This window comes from Oreochromis niloticus, linkage group LG18, assembly GCF_001858045.2.
Source record: "Oreochromis niloticus isolate F11D_XX linkage group LG18, O_niloticus_UMD_NMBU, whole genome shotgun sequence".
Taxonomy (NCBI): domain Eukaryota; kingdom Metazoa; phylum Chordata; class Actinopteri; order Cichliformes; family Cichlidae; genus Oreochromis; species Oreochromis niloticus.
In genome coordinates, this window is record NC_031982.2 from 35,077,077 (window position 1) to 35,099,004 (window position 21,928).

Consider the following 21,928-nt stretch of genomic DNA (forward strand, 5'->3'; position numbering starts at 1 on the left):
GTAACTCACTTCTGTGGCGCCTATGACACATTTCTCTGGATTGAGGCGCACTCCTCGCTCCCTTGTGCGCTCAAGCATGGCACGGAGGTTCTCGTCGTGTTCCTCCTTTGTCCTGCCAAACACGAGGATGTCATCCACGATGGCTGCCACTCCATTGAGCCCTTCGTATGTCTCATCGATTTTCCTTTGGAAAATGTCCTGTGCTGATATTATCCCAAAAGGAAGGCGCAGAAAGCGGTACCTGCCAAAGGTCGTGTTGAAGGTGGTGAGGAGCGATGACTTGGTGGTTAATTGGATGGCCCAATAGCCTGAGTGAGCATCCATGACACTGAAGTACTGTGTTCCTGCCAGCTTTGGTGTGATGTCATCCAGTGTTGGAAGCGGGTAATGGGGTCTTTTGATGGCTTTGTTTAAATCGCGAGGATCAAGGCACACTCTGAGCTTCCCATTACGTTTCTCTGCGACCACCAGTCCGTTTACCCATTCTGTGGGTTCTTTCACTTTGACGATTATGCCATTTTTCTCCATGTCATCCAACTCCAGTTTCAATCGTTCCCGCAGTGCGAAAGGGATCCTCCGTGGGGGGCACGCGACGGGCATGGCGTCTGGGTCAATGTGTAAGTCGCATTCTCCTGGGAATTTCCCTATGCCTTTAAACACATCAGCAAACTCCTCCATGACGCTTGTGATCTGTACTGACATGACCAGCTTGACTAGGTTTAGATCCAGGCATGCTCTCAACCCTAGGATGGGGGGTGCTGCAGTTTCTACTATGTCAAAGGTCAGCATCTTGTGAATGTCTTTCCATCTGCACTTCAACTGGCAGGTGCCTTTGATGTTGAGTTTTTCTCCACCATAGCCAGATAGTGTGCGTGTGGGCGGTGCCAAGCTGACCTGCTTGAAATACTTCTTAAACAATCGGGCAGGGATGACGTTAGCAGTGGCTCCTGTGTCAAGCTTAAAACTCACGGTGTGATGCAGTGAGCCTACTTCTACATCATCGTAAGCCTGTTCATCAGCCTCCCCTTCATTGCACTTTGTTATGGAATCTATGAATAGCTCCGCTTCATCGCTTGGAGTGTCAGGGTTAATAGAGTACACTGGGTTGGGTTGGTGTGGTGCTTCTGAACGGCATGCTTTGGCAAAGTGGTTCATTTTATTGTACTTTTTGCACCTCTTCCCTTTTGCAGGGCACTCCTCCTTCTGGCTGTGTGCTCGCGCACATCTTCCACACAATTTCCCCATCTTATTATGATGAGGTGCCCTCCTATGTTTTTGCTGCGTACTCTGGCGTTTAGCGGATACTGTTTGATTTCGGCATGAGGTACTGTTCAAACCTGTCGAGATAGGTGGTCAGCTTTTTAGCTTCTTTATCAGATAGCTGCCATGTGTTATAAATGTCTCTGCCTCTTTCTCCTACCCACAGAAGAAGATAGCTGCACTGGGTCTCCTCGGGGTTGCCGCTTAGCGGGCCGCTAAACATTAGCTTCACATGTTGTACGAACCTCCGCCAGGCATCGGGAAGATTAGCTGAATCCCAGTCCATCCGTGGTGCAGGAACTCCCGACGAATCCATTTCGCGCTGTCAGCGGGCGTTTAGTCCAATTTACTCTGACACCATGTAATGTAATATTCTGTTCTCAAACCATGAATAAAGTATTCTTAATCTGCTTCGTGAGCCACCAGTTTTTTTATTGCCGCTCGTTCAGTTCACATAACCACACCCACTTCTGTAAAACAAACACTCCCCGTTGCCACTACAGCAAACCACAAGGGACAGTAAGCACGGAGTGCAAACATTATAAACAATACAACACCTATTAGAGCACTTCGCTCTGACACTGCAGGCCTACTTGTTGTTCCTAGAGTATTTAAAAGTAGAATGGGAGGCAGAGCCTTCAGTTTTCAGGCCCCTCTTCTGTGGAACCAGCTTCCAGTTTGGATTCGGGAGACAGACACTATCTCTACTTTCAAGATTAGGCTTCAAACTTTCCTTTTTGCTAAAGCATATAGTTAGGGCTGGACCAGGTGACCCTGGATCCTCCCTTAGTTATGCTGCAATAGACGTAGGCTGCCGGGGGATTCCCATGATGCACTGGGTGTTTCTTCTTCACTCACTATGTGTTAATAGACCTCTCTGCACTGAATCATATCTGTTATTAATCTCTGTCTCTCTTCCACAGCATGTCTTTATCCTGTCTTCCTTCTCTCACCCCAACCAATCACAGCAGATGGCCCCGCCCCTCCCTGAGCCTGGTTCTGCCGGAGGTTTCTTCCTGCGGAAGAGTGCTTGCTCATAGGGGGTCATATGATTGTTGGGTTTTTCTCTGTATCTACTGTACAATATAAAGCGCCTTGAGGCGACTTTTGTTGTGATTTGGCGCTATATAAATAAAATTGAATTGAATTGAATTTTCAGCTATTTATTAATAAGTGACTTTATATATATACATATATGCATGTATATATGGTGCTATTCTTAGTTGTGTATTGTCTATCTTTTTTACTGTTTGTTTATAATGGAGCACTGTAACGAAAAACGATTTCCCCTAGGGATCAATAAAGTATTCTGATTCAAACTGTTAGAAAAAGTTGTTGAAAATCTCTTCAGATCTTTATCATGAATGCTACAGATTTCTGATCCCTTTCAGTCTGCTTGTCAGAAGCTGCACTCCACTGAAACTGCTGCTTTAAAGGTCTGTAATGATCTTTTTATGAAATCTGATGCAGGAAACCTTACAACTGCAGTTTCTTCACATTTTAAACAAAAGTTTGGTTAAATGTCCCGCAGAGCTGTGATTAGGATCCTCCCTCAGAGGGACACTCACCTGTCCTGTGCAGCTTGATTTGGGGTTTCCAGGTGATATCCAGCAGTCTGCGCTGACGGTCGATCTCTTCCTCGTACTGGACGATCGTTTTTTCAAACTCCAAGAATATTTGTTCAGCAGCAGCAGTTAGTCGCTCATTGATAAACTCTCTCAGATACTGAACTGAAGGCATTGTTACTGCCACAGCTCACACACTCGGCTCTCACACTCTCGGCTCACACACACTCGGCTCACACACTCAGCTCACACACTCAGCTCCCTGGGAAAGGCATATATTGTTATATTACACTTTTATGGTAAGTACATGCTGCTCACAATTTTCATTGAGACCAAACCTTACAACTATTTTCAGCACATGGGTCGACTTTAAAATTAACACAAAGGACTCTTGCATGTCACCTAGTGAAAGTAGTAAAAAGAATACAACTTGTGAAGCTTTACTGTTTAGTACACGTGGTAGTAATGTTCGTTTTACTGGTGAATTTAGCTTACTTGTACACAGTTTTCAATGTGACTAACAAGTATCTGAAAAGGCATCGTCACGCCACAGGTCTTGCACTGAGACTTTGGCATTTTGCTGAGTTCTGCAGCATCACGCTGAAGAGGTGTAGCATCAACTTAGAGAGGGACAATATAAAGTGTATGCTTTCAATTGTTGGTGGCCGTCCCTGTAGATTTCTCTGTCCGCCTAGAATCTAGAACACAAACCAAGTAATGCATTCACAGTACAGCACTTTGCTACAGGTTGAGAACATGAAGTACAAAGAAATCCATAACATTATGAAACACTACTCACTTTTCTCAAACTGTTAAATGGATCACAAGACAAAAACAATACCACATTCATATTCCCAATTCAAGCTTCAGGACAATGGTGGTGAGTTTCAAATTGCATTTTATCAGATAAGATTTTTAACCGTTGGACTGGGTGAAAACACAGAAAAAAATAGTTGAGCCATTTAAACTTTTTAAATAAAGCAAAAACAACTTTGTTTAAATCTGAGAATAATTCCCAATCTAAAAAGAAAATGACAGAAATACTTTCTGTTGTGCAGTTTAGAAAGTGCTAAATCCATGCAGGAGCAATCTCTTCAGAAAGGCTAGCCAGACACTGAAGTGCAAACATCCAAGCAGGAAGTCAAAGTATTTTATAAAAGGAGTCAGGAGGCGAGTGGTTTTTTTATTAAGTGGTGCTGTACTGGTGCTGTTATACCTGTAAACAATGGAAATGTGTTGATGTGCATCTTATGCTGTTGTTGCTTTTCAAGTTTATGAGAGCGGAACAAATAAAAACCACATCAGTGTTCCATAAGTTCTAGTCAAAATGTTGTAGTTAGACACAAAGGCTTCAACTTCTCTGGAGGCTTTTGGCTCTAAGTAAACATCTTCTATGAAGTCAGACACAAGTTAGAATGACTTTACCTGCTGCTTTATACAAGACCCATCCACCAGTTAGGGCCTTCATTTTAGGATGCTCCTCATGCAGAGCTACAGTAATCTGGGTTAGGATTAAAAGAAATCAAAAATGTCCTCACGATTAATTTGCCGTATCAAATTGTAACATTTTGAAGTTAAGAATGAGTTTTTCTTAACGAGGTAAAGGCATCTAAAAGTGAGAAAGTACCTCTTCGTGATCAGCGCTTTCAGCTATGCTGAGTATTCGCCCTCTAAGAAGCCGTATTTCAGTCTTTGCGGTTTTTGTCGTGGAATCAGGCAGAAGACAAAAATGTAACTCAAGGTTGCTAACTGCATGTATGACAGTACCAGGAGCTGGGAAACGCCTCTTTCCTTTAGATTGCCTTCTTTGAAACATTGCTGGAAATGAACTGGAAATAAGATTGTATGTTTGAGGCACTAAATACTTGGCCACCTTCTCCACAATTAAAGCAAAACTACTCGTCTGATTGCAAGTTACTTTCAGTGTTGGGAAGGTTACTTTGAAAATGTATTCCACTACAGATTACATGCCCCAAATGTAGTTTGTAACATATTATTAAGTTTCTCAATGAGAGTAACGTATTCTGAATACTTTGAATTACTTAATATGTTATCAAGCTTTTTACAACTACATGAATGTACTATTGCTGTGTGATTTATTACTGTTACTGAAGGTTACTCGCCATACCAATACCAACTAGATGTTTAAACCTTAATATAAATGAGTAACAGTAGGGTGGACATTAGGTAAGGCTGTGCTTTTGCAGTGATCTCGTATAGAAAACTGTTTCTGTATCAGCAATATGTTTTCTTCTTATCTGTTAATAATCATGTGGAGCTGATTATTGATGATTATTATAGATAGATGATATATTTGGAGCTAGCATGTTGTTAATGCTATCCATCAAGTCTAAAAACAGCATGGCAATACGTGGAGATCCTGAAGGCTCCAAAAAGGATCAGATTATATTTTAAATATTTGTTCAATTCTCCTCCAAACCCCAGCAGCTGTCTATTGTAAGTTTTGAGTGTTTACTAAAGTAAAAATAAAAGTGTTCTAACATCTCACTTGTTTTTATTCAGGCATACATGTTTGCTATGTTTATTAAGAGAGAGGAAGCTTGTGTTTCTGTCATGTAGTGATTGTGCTTACCTGTATGAAGCTTATAGACAAACAGAAACAGATGATATGTAAAAGTGAATTTTACAAAGTGCTTCAGATACTTTTTAATCTTTTTTTCTTAAAGAAATCTACGACATCATGGTATTTTTTTTATGTCATGTGTCATTTCCATTGCAAATATTAATCACAGTTAAATTAAGAGGGGAGCTGTGATGTCATCAAGTACACTGCCGTGGAACGATCGCGCTGCGTTCTCGGGACGTCCGGACTCCCGTGTGAACTTATGAAGTCCGGACTAGTGAGAACGCGAGTACTGAGAAATAGTCTAACAGTCTGTAGTCTGTAAACTAACCTCAGCTAACGCCAGCTAACAATGTTAGCTCGGTGGCGAGTAGCCTTCATTAATAGTAATAAAAATCACACAGCAATAATACGTCAAAGATACTGAAGTTTGATTTGATTTGCACCAATGAAACACAGTTAATGAACAGTATGTGTAATTCCTCATTTATTTTAGACCTACATCAAACAATAAAATATTATAAAGCCGTGCGTTATTATTCTATATTGTTATTATTCTTCCTATTATTCTATATTCTTTCCATTTTCTCTCCTTTATTATTTATAACACACTGTTTATGTATTTATGGCTCTGTTTTGTACATTTAAATAGGTTTTAGAAAGAAAGAAGGACGTTTATTCCAAGCGGAACAAAGAATTTAACATCCTCCTCCTGCCGGAACTTCAGAGCGGGACATCCGGCGGAAGTAAAGATTTTTAAAAGGCGGCAGTTTGGTTGTTCCAGCGTTGACTTTTGGAGGCTCGCTTTGTGCTGTGTGTGAGCCGAGTGTGTGTGAGCCGTGTGTGTGAGCCGAGTGTGTGAGCCGAGTGTGTGAGCCGAGTGTGTGTGAGCCGTGTGTGTGTGAGCCGAGTGTGTGTGAGCCGAGTGTGTGTGAGCCGAGTGTGAGAGCCGAGTGTGTGAGCCGAGTGTGTGAGCCGAGTGTGTGTGAGCCGAGTGTGTGTGAGCTGAGTGTGTGAGCTGTGGCAGTAACAATGCCTTCAGTTCAGTATCTGAGAGAGTTTATCAACGAGCGACTAACTGCTGCTGCTGAACAAATATTCTTGGAGTTTGAAAAAACGATCGTCCAGTACGAGGAAGAGATCGACCGTCAGCGCAGACTGCTGGATATCACCTGGAAACCCCAAATCAAGCTGCACAGGACAGGTGAGTGTCCCTCTGAGGGAGGATCCTAATCACAGCTCTGCGGGACATTTATGATTGTGAGGACTTTTTGGAGATGTGAGCTAACAAAGAGCAAACAGAGGACAGGACTGCACTGTGCTCCATTCAAACAGCAGGCGCTGAAATCAGCCTGGATTTGAGCCTTTTCTCTGACCTGGATCCATCACTCAATCCTGTGAATCGTTTGAAAAACTTTTTGTTTGGCGGTGAAACGTGTGTGTTTGATGGTGCGTTCAGGTGCACCTCCTAAACTCAGTAATCTAGCCTGAAAAGGTTTTTCCTTGATTTCCTTCTTCTTCTTCTGCAGAGCTGTAAAGAGTTCAGTGTTAATGTCATAACAATCAGTCTTTTTTATTTCTCCATCAGTGATGTCAGAGTGGGCGCCCGGGCCCTTTGTGATGATTGTCATAAAAGCTAAAGTCACACATGTGCACGGTTCCTGTGGTCACGTTTACACTCGTGTGAGAAAAACAAAGTCCAGCATGTTGTTGTTCAGAGTCACGGACGTGACTGAAAGAAGTGACACAGAGTTTAATGTGCAGCCTCGGCACAATCAAACCTAATATTGAAATTATGAACTGCTGCTGTGCTGAGGTGGCTTTACCTTCCAGATGTTTGTCTTTATCTGAATAAATGCAGATCTGACATCAGTGACTTACAGCTGATTGGATGGCTGAACTCTCACATACATGAGCGGCGCAGTCATGCTGTAAAGTCCTGTTAATGTTTCTGTGGTTGTGACTTCTTTCTTCTGTCCCTCCAGACGTCCCACAGCAGCAGGTCTGTGAGGAGGAGGAGGAGGTTCTCCCTGAGCAGCAGCTCTGGAACCAGGAGAGGAGCTCCAGTGTGGACCAGGAGGAACCAGAACCTCCACAGATTAAAGAGGAACAGGAGGAACTGTGCAGCAGTCAGGAGGGAGAGCAGCTGGGACTGAAGGAGGAGACTGAAGTTCATAATGATCCTGTGCAGTACGAGGAAGAGATGGAGCGTCAGCGCAGACTGCTGGATATCACCTGGAAACCCCAAATAAAGCTGCACAGGACAGGTGAGTGTCACTCTGAGGGATGAATGAACTCACACATGACTGGGACTCATGGAGGCTCCTGATCACAGCTCTGTGGTACGTTTACTTTGAGGCTGCAGGGATGTTTCTGGAGGACAGAAGGTTAATGTGTCTCTGTTTAAACAAACATTCAGCTTTAAATTCACCCGAGGACGCTGCTACGAGGCAGGATTGGGGTTTTCCTCTCACACTTCTTACTGGGTACATCACCATGGTAACTGATGGCTTATTGCAGCATAACTAAGGGAGGATTCAGGGTCACCTGGTCCAGCCCTAACTATATGCTTTAGCAAAAAGGAAAGTTTGAAGCCTAATCTTGAAAGTAGAGATAGTGTCTGTCTCCTGAATCCAAACTGGAAGCTGGTTCCACAGAAGAGGGGCCTGAAAACTGAAGGCTCTGCCTCCCATTCTACTTTTAAATACTCTAGGAACAACAAGTAGGCCTGCAGTGTGAGAGCGAAGTGCTCTAATAGGGTGATATGGTACTACAAGGTCATTAAGATAAGATGGGGCCTGATTATTTAAGACCTTGTATGTGAGGAGCAGGATTTTGAATTCTGGATTTAACAGGAAGCCAATGAAGGGAAGCCAAAACAGGAGAAATCTGCTCTCTCTTTCTAGTCCCTGTCAGGACTCTTGCTGCAGCATTTTGGATCAGCTGAAGACTTTTCAGGGAGTTTTTAGGACATCCTGATAATAAAGAATTACAGTAGTCCAGCCTGGAAGTAATAAATGCATGAACTAGTTTTTCAGCATCACTCTGAGACAGGATATTTCTAATTTTAGAGATGTTGCACAAGTGGAAGAAAACAGTCTTACATATTTGTTTAATATTTGTGTGAAAGACACACAAAGACTCTCACACACCCGCTACAGTCTTCTGGATATCAATGTAAGGTTTAAAACCTTACCTGAAGACGCTCTAACAAAAGATCCACAGAAGCTAGGCCTGTTCCGTGAGTGCGCCCTTGAATTGAAACGTGGGTGTGACATGTAGCCCCAGTTTCACTCATTGTGGCCAATTTGTACATGGACGAATTGGAAAAGAGGGCTCTGTTATCCTACTCTGGAACACCACCAAGTCATTGGTTCAGGTATGTGGATGGCGCTCGGGCTGCCACGATTGGTCGACTATCAAAATCGTTGACAACTAATTTAATTTTTGACGCGTCGTTTGAAGCTTTGTAAGATCCTGAAAGACGCAGGAATAAGTAGTAGGATTTAAGAGTGTAATAACAGACTGAAACAGAAGATGGCAGCACTGCATGTACAGGGATGCCAGCTGCCGTTAAACACAGAAGAAGGAGAAGCTGTGTCCAGTATCGTAGCTGTGTCCAAATTCAGGGGCCGAATCCTTTGGAGGGCGCATTTGTAGGCAGATTATGTTACAGCGACCCGACGAAGGCTGTCCAAATTTGAAGACTCCTCCAAAGGCAGGGCTGTAGACTAACTTTTTGCCATGGTTGCACTGATGCCCCTAACTTTTTTTTTTTCTTAGGCGCACCCAAATTTTTCAACCGCATTGCTTAACATCACAGTTTGTGTGTGCACTTTTTTGGGAGCGGGAGAAACTGGTGTCCATACAGACAATATTGATTTGTAAATGATTAACTAACAATCTTGTCAACACAAAGTTCTTTATTTGGAGCACAGTTCTACCAGAAAGATAAGTTAGTGAAAAAGTTCTTGTGCTTAAAGTGCGTTGGCACTCTTTGTCAATATTGTAGACAATGTTAAACTTAATCATCATCTCGGCTCCTCTGACGACCTGTTTGCTGCTGCCTGCTGCTGAAAGGCAGTGGGGAGAGGGGACACTTGGGCAGTGCATTTATTGCAGCATATAATGTGTCTGACTATGAATTTCAGACGGATCAGTCCTTAACTTAAGAAAAAGTTATCAATAGTTCTTTTCATCTTTTCTTATTACCCACAGCTACATCCACTTCTGTCAGGCCTAGGCTGCTCACTAGGGCTGAGTATCATCACTGATTTCTATAATCCATTCGATTTGATTCAGTTTAGCCTCAGACAGTCAGAAATATTATAATTCTGATCATTTATCAGCACTGATACATGTGAGACTTCATCAGAATTGTGAACATCACAGCAGATGCCTTTGTGTCAAAGTAACTGAGAATAAAACACAGAAAAACATGAAGGAGATTTTCCTGGTCTGGCGTTTTATAGCAGATAACCTTAAAAATATTCTGCAATATTCTGCAATTTTGCATAATTTTAAAAAGTTTAAATTTCTTCAGTATTGAACAGCAGAAATTAGGCTTTCTTGTCCGAGGACATTTAAGTAAAAAAGAAAAGAAAAAGACAGCTGCCGACAGCGCTGTAAACAACGGTAGACTGGTGGGTAATAAGCCAATGAAAAATGCAGAAAACAGAGATTTGAGACGGGAAACTGTTCTTGAAGTACAGAGAGAGAGAGAGAGAGAGAGAGAGAGGGAGCTGTGCATGAAGTGTGATATATTTTTTTTTTTTTTTTTTTTTTTTTTATTGTGGTGGAAGCAAAAGAGCAAAAGTCAGAGGGAATTAATGACGATGTTTACATGAAGCGTAGTTTTGATCTTCTTTTGCTGCTGGTTCAGTGAATTTTGGTTGAACAGAGACAAAACCTAAACACAAAGCGCAGACCTGCCGACGCATCAGAATCTGTGAGCTGTCGGCTTTCAGCCCCGACGGCGTGTCCGTGTTCGGGCCGTCGGATGAGAAAGCCGAGAAAGCTGATTCTGATGCGTCGGTCCGCTCTGTGTTTACATCTTTGTGTGGAATCCGTGTGCCTGCTCTCATTTACTGTTTTAGCTGTTTGGTGGTTGTTGAAATAGTTTTGTGAGGTTTAACTTCAGATTCTGGCGTTTCTGGCAAAATACATTTATATTTAAAAGTCAATTCAGGATTTAATGAATCGATATCGCTTTATTCAACTACTCACCTCTCTCTATCCACCTGCACTTTCAAACGTACACACAAAGGACTACGGGACAACTACAGGACCATGGCCAATCAGAGAGGTCCCGCCCCTGACTATCTCTGATTGGTTTAGACCACGATAGGGGCATAATGTGTGTCTGTTCTTGACCACACGGAGACTTTCAGAGTTTTTTAGTTGCACCATTTAAAAATATTGTCACATTTGTGACCTAATTGGTCGCACTCTAGAGTCCTCAAATGTGGCCTACAAATGCGTCCTTCATTTCCCCAGATTTGAAGGATGGGTCGGGTGTGTCCTTCATGGCCCAACCTATCCCAGAATTCATAGCGCAGCCCAGCAAATTCAGTTTCCAACAATGGCGGCCACTACTTAGTTTTAATATTACTCTTATTAATCTTTCTGGGTCACAAAATAAACGTTTAACATATTTTCAGGCGAGAAAGTAGCTGTGTAAACTTTAAATATCTGCTCGGTTTATCAAGACATCACATATTTGCAAAAGTGCTCCAACATTTTTGGAGACGTCCGTTACCCACCAGCTCGATAGCAAGCCGGGGCAAGAACAGCGAACTCCCTGCACATCGTTTTCAAACCCCCACGGTCTTTTGCTACTCAGGTTAAACATGATATATAAGTCAGTTAGATAACTTAAAAATGTTATTGTTTGGCTTTTTTTCAGTGTTTTATTTGTTCCTGAGTAAATCAGTTTGGCTGAGATTAAAGTTCTAGTTTTCACACAGCTGAATAAACGTCAAACAGAAAACAGATTAAACAGAAGTGTGAGATGGTCGAGAATTTACTCCAGTGTCCTGTTATATTTTATATTATTTATATTTTATCTGCAAATTTCATTAACAGTTTAATAAACTATCATCTTGTCTTTATTTTTTGAAACACTTCAACTGTAAGCTAATGATAGTTATATAAGAGCAGACACATGCTGGTGCAATAAGCTGTACGTTTTACGTCCATTGGATGCATGATCTGATTAGTCGACTAATCGCAAAAATAATCGGTGACTAGTCGACTATCAAAATAATCGTTTGTGGCAGCCCTAGATGACACCTGGGTGAAAATCAAATCTCAGGACGTTCCACAATTCACGGATCACATTAACTCGGTGGACCGACACATCAAATTCAGCAGGGAGGATATGAAAAGTGGCAGGTTAGCCTTCTTAGACTGTGAGATTTCCATCAGTAATGGGGGACATTTAAAAGCTGACGTGTACCGCAAACCTATGCACACGGATCAGTATTTAATGTTTGACCCTCATCCTCCACTGGAGCATAAACTGGGTGTCATCAGGACACTACAACACAGAGCAAACACCATCCCCACAGACACAGCAGCCAGGGAAGCAGAAGAACAGCACATCAAGAAGGCCCTGAGTAAATGTGGTTATCCCAGCTGGACCTTTGTTAAAGCTGGAGAAGAGCAAAAGAGAAAACCCACAGTGATCCCGTATGTGTCAGCAGTATGGGAACAATTGAGACCCATTTTCTCTAAACACAGCATCTCTGTGACTTTTAAACCACAAAACAGGTGCACTCAGGTGGCAGTCAACACATGAGTGATGCAGTCATGCTGTAAAGTCCTGTTAATGTTTCTGTGGTTGCATCAGTAACTTCTTTCTTCTGTCCCTGTAGACATCCCACATCAGCATGTCTGTGAGGAAGAGGAGGAGGTTCTCCCTGAGCAGCAGCTCTGGAACCAGGAGAGGAGCTCAAGTGTGGACCAGGAGGAACCAGAACCTCCACAGATTAAAGAGGAACAGGAGGAACTGTGCAGCAGTCAGGAGGGAGAGCAGCTGGGACTGAAGGAGGAGACTGATACCTTTATGGTGACTACTGCTGAGGAAGGAGAGCACAGTGAACCAGGAGGAGACGGGGAGCAGCTCCTCTCTGATGACTCTCCTCAAAGTGAAATCACAGATGAAGAATCCAGCAAGTGTGAAGAGTCAGGGTCAAGTGAAACTGTGACCTCGGTGCCAAAGAAGAGACAGAAGAGAGACAGAAGTCACGATGATGTGGAGAGCTGGACTGTGTCAGAGAGTCCCTGCAATGCTGCCACAGGTAGAGAGTCTGATGTTTGCCAAAAATCTGTCAAGAATCAGGCCCAAAGAAAGAAACCCCACACTGATGTGAAACCGTATCCTTGTGACACGTGTGGGAAAAGCTTCAGAGCTAGAAGTACGTGGAAACGCCACCTTGTAACTCACACAGGTGAGAGGCCGTATCCCTGTGATACATGTGGGAAAAGTTTCAGTCGAAGCAGTAACTTGTATGATCACATGAGAACCCACACAGGTGAGAGGCCATATCCCTGTGATACATGTGGGAAAAGTTTCAGTCGAAGCAGTACTTTGTATATTCACATGAGAACCCATACAGGGGAGAAGCCATATCACTGTGATACATGTGGGAAAAGCTTCAGTCAAAGCAGTAATTTGTATATTCACAGGAAAACTCACACAGGTGAAAAGCTTTTTGCTTGTGACACGTGTGGGAAAAGCTTCACTGATAGAAGTACCTGGAAATACCACCTTATCACCCACACAGGTGAGAGGCCATATACCTGTGATACATGTGGGAAAAGTTTCACTCGAAGCAGTCATTTGTATATTCACATGAGAACTCACACAGGTGAGAGGCCATATCCCTGTGATACATGTGGGAAAAGTTTCAGCCAAAGCAGTCGTTTGTATATTCACAGGAGAACCCACACAGGTGAAAAGCTTTTTGCGTGTGATACATGTGGGAAAAGTTTCAGTCGAAAAAGTATTTTGATGTATCACAAGAAAACTCACACCGGTGAGAAGCCGGAAGCTCGTAAAACGTTTCAGTATGAGTAGGAATTTGATAGACTGCATGAGAACTCTCGGGGTTGTTGTTTTCCAGAAATATCTGTCTTTTATGCTGTATTCCTGTTTGTGGTCAGTGTTTTATGTGAGACTTTGAAGTTGAAACTGGGAATCCCTCTGGCCCTTTCTGCCAGCTTTAGTCTGTAATGGTTTGCTTAGGGCACGTTGTTCCTTCTCATGCGTTCATGTATTTTGTGATTTCATCCACTTGTTTTTGTTTCAGCCTTTACAGGTTTTTAGGATCACCTCTAACCTTATGTACTGTATTTTTCGGACTATAAGGCACACTTAAAATCCTTTAAATTGACAGTGTGCTTTATAATCCGGTGCGCCTTATGTAATTCTTTCATCTTTAATAAAATGATCAGCATTGCTGCTTTACCAGGTGTAACAATTAAGTTTAACATCCAGGCATCCATGGAAACAGAATTTATTAAATTTAATGGAGTTACAAGTTAGCAGGAAGTTAACTCGCTAGTTTCCATCTAAACATGATATAGCATGTTCTGACTGAGAGATTTCTAAAAAATTTCAAACATACAGCTCTGCTATCACTTCAGGATGCTGTAATCGGACCAAACTTCAGTCAGGAGAACAACTGAGATAATCCATCCACAATACGAGGTTAGTCATTAATATACTGCAACAACATGGGAATAGAGCAGCTGCGAGAGAATTCAACAAATGGTACGGAAGTGAAGGAAGCAAGAAGAATGAGTTGAGTAAAGTTTGACTTATCTGACTGTTTTGTTTCACATAAAGCGACTTATGATCCGAAAAATACAGTATGTGTTTTACATAAAGGTGAACTGAAACTGTGGAGTCTGTTCCAAAGATGATTAAAACACTGTACAGTTGTGCATATCTTGGCAGAATTCATGATTTCTTAACCATTTTTCAGACAATATGAATGATAACACACAAACTTTTCTTTCACTCATGGTTAGTGGTTGGCTGAAGCCATTTATTGTCAAACAACTGTTTACTCTTTTTAAATCACAATCACTACACAAATTACCCAAATGACCCTGATCAAAGTTTACATACCCTGGTGAGTTGGCCTGATAACATGCACACAACTTGACACAAAAGGGGTAGAATGGCTATTAAAGGTAATTGTAGAAAGGACCGTGACCCGATACACTGTTCCAGTGTTACTGTTCTCCTGGTTCGGCACATCCGTCCACCAGCTTTCCAGCTGTCTGGCACTCTCCCATGTCTGGTCTCCGACCTCACTATAAAAAGGGAGAAACCTCACTAGCTTGATTATGTCTACCTGTCCCTCCAACCTCCCTGGCACTGCCCCTTGAGCTCACTGCACCACCCCTCCCCTGCAGCTGAGCCCGGTACAACACCGCCACACACCCCCACCGTCCGACTGAGGCCCAGAGGCGATCTGGCCAAACCTGCTAAGCTCTGCGCGAGGGGGAAATGAAATCAGCCACAGCCATGTTCACCCCTGATCTATAGATCACCTTAAACTTAAAGGGCTGCGAAGCCAGATACCACCAGGTGATCCGGGCGTTGGCATCCTTCATGCGGTTTGCAGAAGGTGAATGAGTGTCCCAGGAGGTAATAACGAAGGGAGTCGATTGCCCACCGGATAGCCAGGCACTCCTCCACCATGCTGTACCTCCTCTCATGCTCTGTCAGCTTCCGGCTGATGTGTATGCAACAGGCCTTCTATGGGGTCTGTTTCATACAGGAAAGCAGAGACAGGAGACATGAGTTGTGTTTGGTCTGCAGGCTCTTCCTCATCTGTTTATTAAACAGAATTTCACACCATCCTTTTCTGTTCACTTCGACACACATTTCTCCCCTTCAATCCAGTTTACATGTTAGACCCATTTGATACCTTGTTTTTCTCACAAGCATAAATCTACAAAATAACTTTGAATATCAGTCTCCTTATTTACAGTGAATCTGTAATTACATTTTGCTGCTGTCCAGCTTCAACAATATTTCTGTGCAGTAATGTTAACACTGCGATTAACCTGCTTATTATTACCATTGTAAATTCTTTATATCTTAACAGATTCAACAATATATTACATTTGCAAACAATAAACAAATCATATCCTGCAATTTCCCCCTAACAGTATACATCAGACTATTTACATATATCAACAAAATGAGTAAGAACTGGGTTATGTTGAAATCATCTTTATCAAACCTTCCAGTAACGTCAGGATAAAGCAGGTGTGTCTCGGAGCTACATTTGTCACAAAATAAAACATATGTAATAAAACCAGCTACCTCTTTACACTACAGGTGGAATCGCAGCTTCCATTACAACTGGCGGGAGAGTTTGCTTTCTTTCAATCTATGAAAACACACTTTTTCACAACATTTGTGGTTCTTGGATTATATGTACATTGCAGTTAGCTAATTCGAACTACCAACCTGTTTTATACAGAAAAGTAGAGACAGGAGACATGAGCTGCGCTTGGTCTGCAGGCTCGTCTGAGGTGCAGGACTATCGCACTCACAGCTACTTCCCCCTTGTGGCGATGCCATGACATTTCATCCTCATAACTTTAACTGAAAAGTGCAATACCACAATGCCTTTTACATCGCTACACACTTAAAATCAATTACAATTGTGACCATATGTAGGTGTCACATATAGGATCGGGCAGTCAACCCACCTTACCTGCTGGGAAGGTAAGGTGGGTTGACTTTAATAGAATGGCTATTAAAAGTAACCATCTTCACCTGTGATCTATTTGCTTTTAGTTAGTGGGTATGTATAAAAGGTGAATGACTCTCTGGACTCCTGACAGACCCTTGTACCTTTCATCCAGTGCTGCAATGGTGTTTTTGGATTCTAAGTCATGGGGAAAGCAAAAGAATTGTCAAAGGATCATAGTGAAACCAAACCATCAACAGGAAGGTACTTATAGTTGAATAAATCAAACTAATGACTGATCGTGACATCCAACTAGTGTTATCTATGTAAATATGAAAGGTTTTTAGGATGAAAAATGAACTGGAATTTTATTATAAGCATTATTTTTTACATGAAAAACTAACCCAGATCTTTGGGATCCTGTTTTATGGCTGAAATTAAGATGTCTGATAGTGAGCTGCAGGTTATTGAGAGGGCCCACTCTTCCATTCTTCGTTGGACTGTTTTCTGCTATATGCCCAGAAGCTTAGAGATGCTAGGAAGTGAGAGGTCCATCTTTATTAGATCTTTGGAAACGTAGAGATCGGCCCTCCTCCGATGACCAGCTGAGCGGTCAACAACAATGGTAGACCCTCTCCTATCCATATTGGAATGGATGAGGCAGAAGAGCTAGTGAAGAGCTTCATGCATTCAAATGTTTAGTTGGATGCAATGCTATTTTCAGTTTTATCACCTTAGTAACATTATCCTCATCCCAAATCTTTATATTGAAATACAGAACAAAATTTCATCTTAGATTTAACAAAGCGATGGATAACAGGTTTATTTGTATAGCGTCATTACTACACTGGAAAATTAACATCATAAGATGTATAAGAATGACATATATTTCAATTGTTTTTACAAGGTAACCAAAACTAAGACAAATAAACCTACCAGCAATGAAAATGAATATAGCGAACAGATTAGAGTTGATGCACTCACGTAGAGGAACTCGATATGATCAAGGTCAACGGGCTGCTGTTAGAAGACTGCTCCAGCCTGTTATGAAGGTGTTGGAAAACGTGCGTTGCTAAAACCACCTAAAAGAAGAAAACAATAACTGAATTACTGCTGTCATATGAAATGCACCGAAGGAACAATGAACTAAACCGTGTAGAAATAAATAACAGCAAATAACAATGTCATGAAAATCTTTTTATTTTGAATAAATTGTAAATACAGTTGACAAACTAATTATTTTTAAATATGTTCTAACCTGTGCCATCTTGCTGTATATTTTAAAAATTCCAACTATTTTACTTTAATAATGGGAATAAATGAACCCACCAAAGAGTCCCAGGTTCTCCATGCCGGAGGGAGATAGACCAAGGTCCTCTTGATTTACAGTCGCCTGTTCAGTAAAACAATTAGACAGTTTTCAAAGATTTGCACATTTCCCTAATGCCGGGCTTACACTCTGTGATTTTTGGCCCATTTTGAGCCGATTTTTGAGTCGTGCGACCGTTTTGGCGATCGGCCCGATTTTGGCCTTCATCGTGCGTCGTGCATCGTGTAGTGTACGTGGGGTAACGAGAAGCGATTAACACCTCACGACCAGCTCCCGATTATCAATCGCTTGGTCGCGAAGATTTCAAACCTGTTTGAAATCCTCGCGACCGTCGTGAGGGCGTCACCGCAGCCACTCACACTGCGCACGCGCAAACACATAAATGTCGGTGAAAAAGACGGAGTAGCACAGCAGTGCAGCGTGTGATCTGGACACAAGCGATGGAGGCACTTGTAGAACTTTGGAAAGCTCATCCAAGCCTTTTCGATGTGGCCTCACAAAATTATCACGACCACAACAACCATGAAAAGAGTTGGATGGACATTGCTGCTCAATCACAGCTGCCTGATCAATGTTTTTCATTAGCAATTTAGCAAAGTTGATGGTGGTGGTGTGAGTCTGTGTGAGTGAGAGACAGAGAGGGAGAGCGAGCGACAGGTTTTCTGTTATAACCTTCATTTTATGGACGCACAGTGTGAGCACTCAGGTCGCATCAGAGCATCGGGCCGTATAGTGTGAGACCCTGCATCGTGACCTATGAACTTCTAACCCCTGCGAGTCAATCGTGCAGTTTGAGCAGAAGCTGAATAATGCGACTGAAAAAATCGCACAGTGTATGCCCAGCTTAAGGATGTATTATACACTATCACCTAGGTGAATGTTCCCGTGACAACACGGATGACCCACAACTGAAGTGTAGCATGCTTCAAAATAAATAACCTGATGCAGAATAAGTTGAAGTAAACAGTCCCTAAACACATCTGACGTCCATCAAATAAAATATGAACAGACTTCTGTTTGCTGACGCCAGACAGACACTGCACTACAGTTACTACAGAAGCATTTTTGGTCAATCTGGTACTGAATGACAGAGTACTTCTTAATGTCACCGTTTATAAGTTGTCATATATCATATAACTTTCAGTAGCTGTTGAAAGGATTAAGTTGTGCTATACCAATGGTCAGCGATACCATTAATACTTTAGTATTATTTCAACACAAACTCAGGGGTGACCCGGGACCAGTGCTGAGGTCAAGTCAGAGCATTTCAGTTATATGACCAACACGACATCCCATCAGGATTAAACTTCGATCCAAACACATTATTCTCCACGGTGCTGGTTGTAAGCAGACCGAACTGCCCACACAGGAGAATATTTAACACTAGGAGTGATGTTGAGAGCCCTTTTTAAGCTTTGAGAAACTGGAAAAACTACACAGTGTAATAACCCAAAATGATTGTGTTTTTGTTCCACTAAACCATAAAGTAATGCTTACCAGCGCTGCAGAAGCGCCCTTGCCATCCTTCATCTTCAAAATGTGTAACCCTTCCGGGACCTGAGGGTCACTAAAGCGCCACACCGACAGCCAAACCCACCTGTTCTCTGATTGGATTTGGAGCAAATGGAGTGAAGAGATTCTGAAAAAAGAAGAGAATCTAAAATGGAAACAAAAACGGCAAAACGACAAGGCAACGAGCACTTGGACTGCTGGCAAAGAATGATGTAGCAAGAATCCAAGGTCAGAATGCACAAAACAGAAAAGCCATTGTTCTTCAGGAAGCGGGACCAAGATAGTATGAGATAAGAACTGAAGACGGTCATGTGCTCAGAAGGAACTGTCGCAATCTACTGAAAACCAAAGAGACTTTTCAGGGGGAATAATGTGGTGAGGAAGATGAAAATGTTGATGTGTCACATGCAGAGACATTATCTGACTTGAAACTAGATGGACACGAGAAAGTGGAGAATGGTGATGTTTTTTCACGACCTGTGTTGAGGAGGTCATAACGTAAGATCAAAAGACCAGTTAAGCTTGATCTGTAAAAACTAGTAAACTGGATTTTTTTTATTTTATATTCTGATGGTTAAAAAAAACTACATGCATGGTTTTTGAACTGTCATAATTACTTGTAGTATTTATAATGTACAGTAAAGATCTGCAGGTCAAGCAGGAAGCTTGTGTTGAAAAATGGTTCATTACTCGAAGCTTTTCAACACAGTCATCTCTGGTGGCCAAAAATATTGTGGCATGTTGGGAGCAGCTAGTTATCTCCCATCATGCTTTGGGAGCAGATGTTGCCAGTTAAGACGTAAAACTGTGTATTTGCATTTGTTTTTGTTATGTAACTCTGATGGCCCATTCCTGAGGAAAATAGAGGAGCTCATCGCCTGCCTGGAAGCGGTGAATGGAGCCCGACCGAAGAAGAGGGAAGACCCCCATCTACCTCCGCCCTCCCTTTGCTAAACGTGTTGCGGCAGAGCAGAAGATCAGGGAGATGGCAGAGGCGGGCATCATCGAACCCTCAAACAGCCTCTGGGAAGCCCTGGCCATACTGGTGCAGAAAAAGGATGGTAACCGGTAACTTTCCTTGGTCATGTGGTCAGTGCAGCAGGGGTTTCCACTGACCCCGCAAAGGTGGCACCCTGCCTCTGATCTGCACTAGTTGAGGCCCCAGTGCTAGCCTGCCCAGACCTGCAGCTCCCATTTGTCGTGGACACTGATGCCAGCAACACGGGTGTTGGGGCTGTACTTTCACAGGAAGGCTCAGATGGGGAGCGGATCATCTCCTACTACAGCTCCCTCAGCAGGTCAGGGAGGAACTATTGCGTCACCTGTCGAGAGCTGCTGGCCAGGTGGAGCGGACTTTAGGTGTCAGCTCCACCTGCCAGTAGGTCAAGGGAACTGAACCAGCAGGACCAAGCAATGTAGTGGAGGGCACCGTCAATCCGAAGCAATGGGTAGGAGTCCTTGCGTGTGACTTCATTGAGTAGACGATAGTCGACACAAAAACCCCAGGTGCCATCCTGTCTCCATCATTTCAGACCCTACCTCTACAGGAAGAAATTCCCTCTGCGTACAGACCATGCGTCCCTCATGTGGCTTCTCAACTTTAAAGAGCCAGAGGGAAAGCTAGCCCGGTGGCTGGAGACGCTGCAGGAATATCACTTTGAGGTTTGCCACTGGGTGGGATGTCTCCACACTAATGCAGGCACACACAGAAGAGTGCAAATACTCCCAACACCTGGAGGACCGTGAGGGCATAACTCTGGAGGTCGCATCACCACAGGGGGCCACGCAGTAACCGGGTCATTGCAGCAGATTTCAATGCAAGACACCCTACGAGACCACCCATCTCCCATGCTACAGTTAGCAAACTGCTTGCTAAGTTTCGTGAAACTGGTTCAGTGTTGGATTTGCCAAAATGTGGACGCAAGAAAACTGTCACTAATGAAGAAACATCAGTGGCTGTCCTAGCTTCATTCAGCAAGAGCCCACAGCGTAGCACTCGCCGCATGTCACTGGAGAGTGGCATTAGTCGAACATCCCTTCGGCGGATATTAGCTACTCACAAATGGCACCCTTACAAACTCCAGCTACTGCAGCATCTCAACGAGGATGACCCAGATCGGCGCACAGAATTTGCAGAATGGGCAAAACAAAAATTGGAACAGGACCCTCAGTTCATGCAGAAGATTTTGTTCAGTGATGAGGCAAACTTTTATGTGAATGGTGAAGTTAACAAACAAAACCACCGCTATTGGTCTGACACTAACCCACATTGGATGGATCCCTCCAAGACTGTTGGAACAACAAAAGTGATGGTTTGGTGTGGTTTATGGGGTACAACGATTGTTAGAGTGAATTGTTAAATGTTGTCATTTCTATGCTTGCCAACTCTGATGAAAAGGATTCCACTGCCCTTCCCCCCAGATTCTCGAGGTTCTGGTTGGGGGGGCTGTAATGTTTTATTGCAGATACATCCTATCTGGAAGATCTGCTTCTTTTGATGTAAGCTTCCTGCGTTTACGACCCTTTGGTCAGCAGGAGGTAACACACACACACACACACACACACACACACACATTCTTACTTACATACAGAAGTTCACACATATACATACAATGCCTTAGAACCATGTGGGCGTTGCTTTGCTGTGTTTTGTGTGAACTGTCTCTCAATAAAAGGCAGCAAGAGGAGGCCATCGTCGGGGTCATTCGTGATGAGCTAAGATACCGACGAGGCCTCCCTTGCGCAACTAAATGATCGAACGCTGTTGCCTTGTTTTCCTTTCACGGGAAGAAGTCCTGGATACAGCGGGGTCTGAGTTTAGACCCAACATTTATTTGGTCCTTCCAGAGCCGGAGCCTAACACATCGCATTCACCAAGGAGAGGGAGAGGACGCCACCGCAGTCTGCTAGCAGCCATTGTCTGGGACGATTGACGAAAGCCCTGGTACTTTGCTTTGTT

General features: G+C 43.0%; 2 protein-coding genes and 1 long non-coding RNA gene across 14 annotated transcripts in view; 2 read left to right on the forward strand and 1 right to left on the reverse strand.

Annotated features, from left to right (window-relative positions):
• LOC100695441 (gastrula zinc finger protein XlCGF17.1) overlaps window positions 1-1,889 on the forward strand; it is a 52,405-nt gene extending 50,516 nt beyond the window's left edge. Inside the window, exon 3 of one of the 2 annotated variants that reach the window (XM_019347581.2) lies at window positions 1,427-1,889. In XM_019347581.2, the coding sequence (XP_019203126.1) occupies window positions 1,427-1,479 (53 nt within the window). In that variant the 3' untranslated portion in view covers window positions 1,480-1,889. The remainder of the gene's footprint in view (window positions 1-1,426) is intronic. The other variant, XM_025900211.1, reaches the window with a different exon arrangement.
• Window positions 1,890-2,344: 455 nt separating this feature from the next.
• LOC112842837 (uncharacterized) lies at window positions 2,345-18,747 on the reverse strand. The gene is made up of 3 exons (XR_003214861.1): window positions 18,738-18,747; window positions 4,960-4,962; window positions 2,345-3,022 (listed from the first exon to the last, which is right to left on the reverse strand). It is a non-coding gene; the product is annotated as an uncharacterized LOC112842837 (long non-coding RNA).
• LOC106096933 (zinc finger protein 664) overlaps window positions 6,134-21,928 on the forward strand; it is a 39,246-nt gene continuing 23,451 nt past the window's right edge. For 3 of the 11 annotated variants that reach the window (XR_003214823.1, XM_019347563.2, XM_025900200.1), the window contains exons 1-3: window positions 6,336-6,613; window positions 7,395-7,676; window positions 12,285-12,860. Coding sequence is in view for 10 of the 11 variants with exons in the window: in XM_019347563.2 (XP_019203108.1) it covers window positions 6,442-6,613; window positions 7,395-7,676; window positions 12,285-12,860 (1,030 nt within the window). In the remaining variant the exon portion in view is untranslated. Of the gene's footprint in view, window positions 6,614-7,394; window positions 7,677-12,284; window positions 13,849-14,058; window positions 14,123-21,816; window positions 21,918-21,928 lie in introns of those variants that run through there. The other 8 variants (XM_025900196.1, XM_025900198.1, XM_025900195.1 and 5 more) reach the window with 8 other exon arrangements.